Source organism: Malania oleifera, chromosome 2 (genome assembly GCF_029873635.1).
Source record: "Malania oleifera isolate guangnan ecotype guangnan chromosome 2, ASM2987363v1, whole genome shotgun sequence".
In the NCBI taxonomy this organism is placed as follows: domain Eukaryota; kingdom Viridiplantae; phylum Streptophyta; class Magnoliopsida; order Santalales; family Ximeniaceae; genus Malania; species Malania oleifera.
Genome location: NC_080418.1, coordinates 113,146,208 through 113,149,188, shown reverse-complemented (window position 1 = coordinate 113,149,188; position 2,981 = coordinate 113,146,208). Strand labels below are relative to the sequence as shown.

Genomic DNA, 2,981 nt, shown 5'->3' with positions numbered 1-2,981 from the left:
GTGCCTTTGCAGCTTGAAACAATTTCATTTATAAAGTAATCTAACCTGTGGACTAACTTCTTTTAATGAACTGATAAGGATAGATGAGAAAAGCAATTGTCTTTAATGTTCATGACACCAATTTGGCTCTTTTTAATTTATTTTTGCAATTCTGAAATTCAAAATACCTGCGCATGTGTGTGTGTGTGTTAGACAGAGAGAGAGAGAATTGGAGAATGTATAAATTTTTATCCTGCTTGACATTGACGTAAACAATTGTGCGTGTGAGTACTGAATACAATGCTAATGCAATCACCAAATCTACAATCACTACATCCATCTGAAGAGTCCTCATAAAGAACAGGGTCGTCCACCCTGTCCCTACTTGAAGCTTTAACTGACCCACAAAACGAGCCACTCTCATTCACATTGCTTCTAATTGTGACCCAATTCTCGTCCCCTGCCCATTTGGGTGTGCTTGAAAACGACGTCAACCGTCCAATCCTTTCCTCCGCAGAATTCAATGAACTTGTTTGGATCCGTTCCCCCGGAGTTTCTCCCTCTTCCACGCAGTCCCAGAAATCATTTTCCAGAATACTCGTGGGAGAATTTGAATTCAATTCCTGGAATACCTTTTCTTGAGAACTGAATTCTTCCAGAAATGGATGCTTAAGGAGTTCACCAGCGCTCCACCTCTTCTCTGGATCTCTGCTCAGGCACTTGCTCAGAAAATCCTTCCCATTCTCCGATAAACGCCTCGGAATCTCCGGCGATTCCCCGGAAAACCCTATTCGGTACAGAACCGACACCGGGTCGTTGGCGCCCGGCCACGGCGAACTTCCGGTGGCCATTTCAATAATGGTGCAGCCCAAGGCCCACACGTCGGCGGCGAACCCCTGTTCCTCCCCGCGAGCCACTTCCGGCGCCATGAAAGCCGGCGTTCCGGCGATCGGCATCGCCTCCACACCCCCGCCATATCTAGATTTCGGATCAATCCACTTAGCACACCCCAAATCCCCAATTTTCGCGCCATTTTCTCCGACGAAAATGTTCCTTCCTTTAATGTCGCAGTGTGCTAGGCCTAGAGAGTGAAGATAAACCAGACCCTGTGCAATTTGGCGCGCATAAAATCCGATTTCCGATTCCTCGAGCTCACCTCCCCGCAGGCGAATTGCGTCGGTGAGGGTGCCGCCGGGGACATACTCCATGAAAAGATTGTACAGAAGCTCGTTATTTTCACTGCTAATGTCAGCTCCCCTGTAGCCCACTACGTAAGGACTGCACAAGGAAGATAGAATTCTCTGCTCTCGTTGCAAGAGTTCCGACCCAGCGAGCTCGACGGACTTGACGGCGAAAATATCGCCGGACCGACGGGAAGTGGCCAGGGAGACGGTGGCGGAGGAGCCACGGCCAATCGGGCGGCCTCTGGTCCAGTCCATTTGGGTGAGAGCAGACATAGAAGAAGAAGAAGCGTTTGGGTCTGTTGGATTGGTTGCCCCCTCACGCCCTTATGGCTTTATATAAGAGAGCCGTGGAAAGTTGAAATAATTTGGGAATTTAACGAGTTATTTTATTGGTTGGTTGGGGGTTTCTTTTTCTCTCCCTGGACTTGAGAATTCCAATTCCTCAAGCGTGAGACTTCAACGTGGCGAGATTCAGGTGGGGTTGGGTGTGTTTGGCAGCAGGGGCGGCTATATTTGGCAAGGCAACATGTGTGCACGTGGAGAGATTGGAAGGAGTTTGGGCAGGGGAAGTGGGAAGGAGACTTGGATACGGTAGATTGGATTGGATGTATTCTCATATTCCAGACTTGGAATTCCAATTCCACCCTTCTTGGGTGAGAAATGGATTTTGAAAATCACAAGTTGGGTTAGGGGGAGAGGTGGGGGTGGGTGGGTTGAACCACCGAAAAATGGTTGAATTGGGGTTTCTTCTTGTGAGGAGGTGGACAATTTTGTAGAATTGGGTAGTAGAAGGAGCATAATATTTTTAATACCAAATGGGTATTTGGTAAAAGTCAAAATAAGTAATAAGACTATCTATTTTTGCATTATCAATCTAGTAGTTTAGACTAATTATTTTTTTATTAAAAATTATGTAAATTAAGTGAACTTATCCTAAGTTAGGTATAGGTACTTAATTTAGTGATCTAATTCCACCAAACAAGAAAAATTTGGTGACAATAATTATTTGATAAATTCTTGAAAAGTACATTACTTTTCATATTATTTGCAGAATAAAATTAATTAGCGTATAATGAGGGCATATGGGTCATACGACCACTGTTTGACATCGTGTACTAAAAATACTAATCAAACCGAAAGTTTACATAAAATCCTAAAACTAAGTCAAACCAATTTGATAGTAAGGTCAGCATAAACCATCAATTAAGTGATGAGATAATTTATACAATAATGTATATAATATGTCACAGTTGTTTTTAAATTTTGCACAAAAATAATTAAGTGTAGTCTATAAAAATGCAAAAAAAGAAAAAAAAGAAAAGAAAAGAAAAACATCAAAACTTGAAATTTAAACATTAATCTAGACATGCACATGAAAATTAAATAATGTTATATTTAGAATAAAAACTATAAATTGTTTTAGGTTTAATATTAAAAATAAATATAAATATATATTAAATACATCAACTTAGGAAAACATGGTTATTGATATTAAAAAATAAAAAACCAAAAACAATAATTAAAAAAAAAACACTCAACTCATATAGCACAAGCTTAATTTATCTTTAAAGGCAAAACATAATAAATGGGCCAAACATGCAATTAACCTTTGTCATTCCATTATGAATAAGATCTATTCGATATGACCATGAGGATAATTAAATGTTATTTCAATTGTTAACCATTGAAACTCACATCATCTCAGTACAAGAGTAACATCATTGTGATTCAAGAATTTAATTATTGTGAACATTTTAAATATATTAAAATATATGAATGTATACCATTGATAAAGAAAATTCATTAAAATTTAAAATA

The 2,981-nt window shown here is 39.6% G+C and overlaps 1 protein-coding gene across 1 annotated transcript; it reads right to left on the bottom strand.

The window, feature by feature from the left end:
- Positions 1 to 201: 201 nt before the first annotated feature.
- Positions 202 to 1,482, bottom strand: LOC131149207 (mitogen-activated protein kinase kinase kinase 18-like). Its single transcript, XM_058099453.1, has one exon. The coding sequence runs from the start codon at positions 1,434 to 1,436 to the stop codon at positions 228 to 230; it is 1,209 nt and encodes a 402-aa protein (XP_057955436.1). The 5' UTR covers positions 1,437 to 1,482; the 3' UTR covers positions 202 to 227.
- Between the last annotated feature and the right edge of the window lie 1,499 nt (positions 1,483 to 2,981).

What these genes read in the sequence shown, in the direction of transcription:
- LOC131149207 (XM_058099453.1), bottom strand. Translation starts at nt 1,436, where the DNA reads ATGTCTGCTCTCACCCAAATGGACTGGACCAGAGGCCGCCCGATTGGC.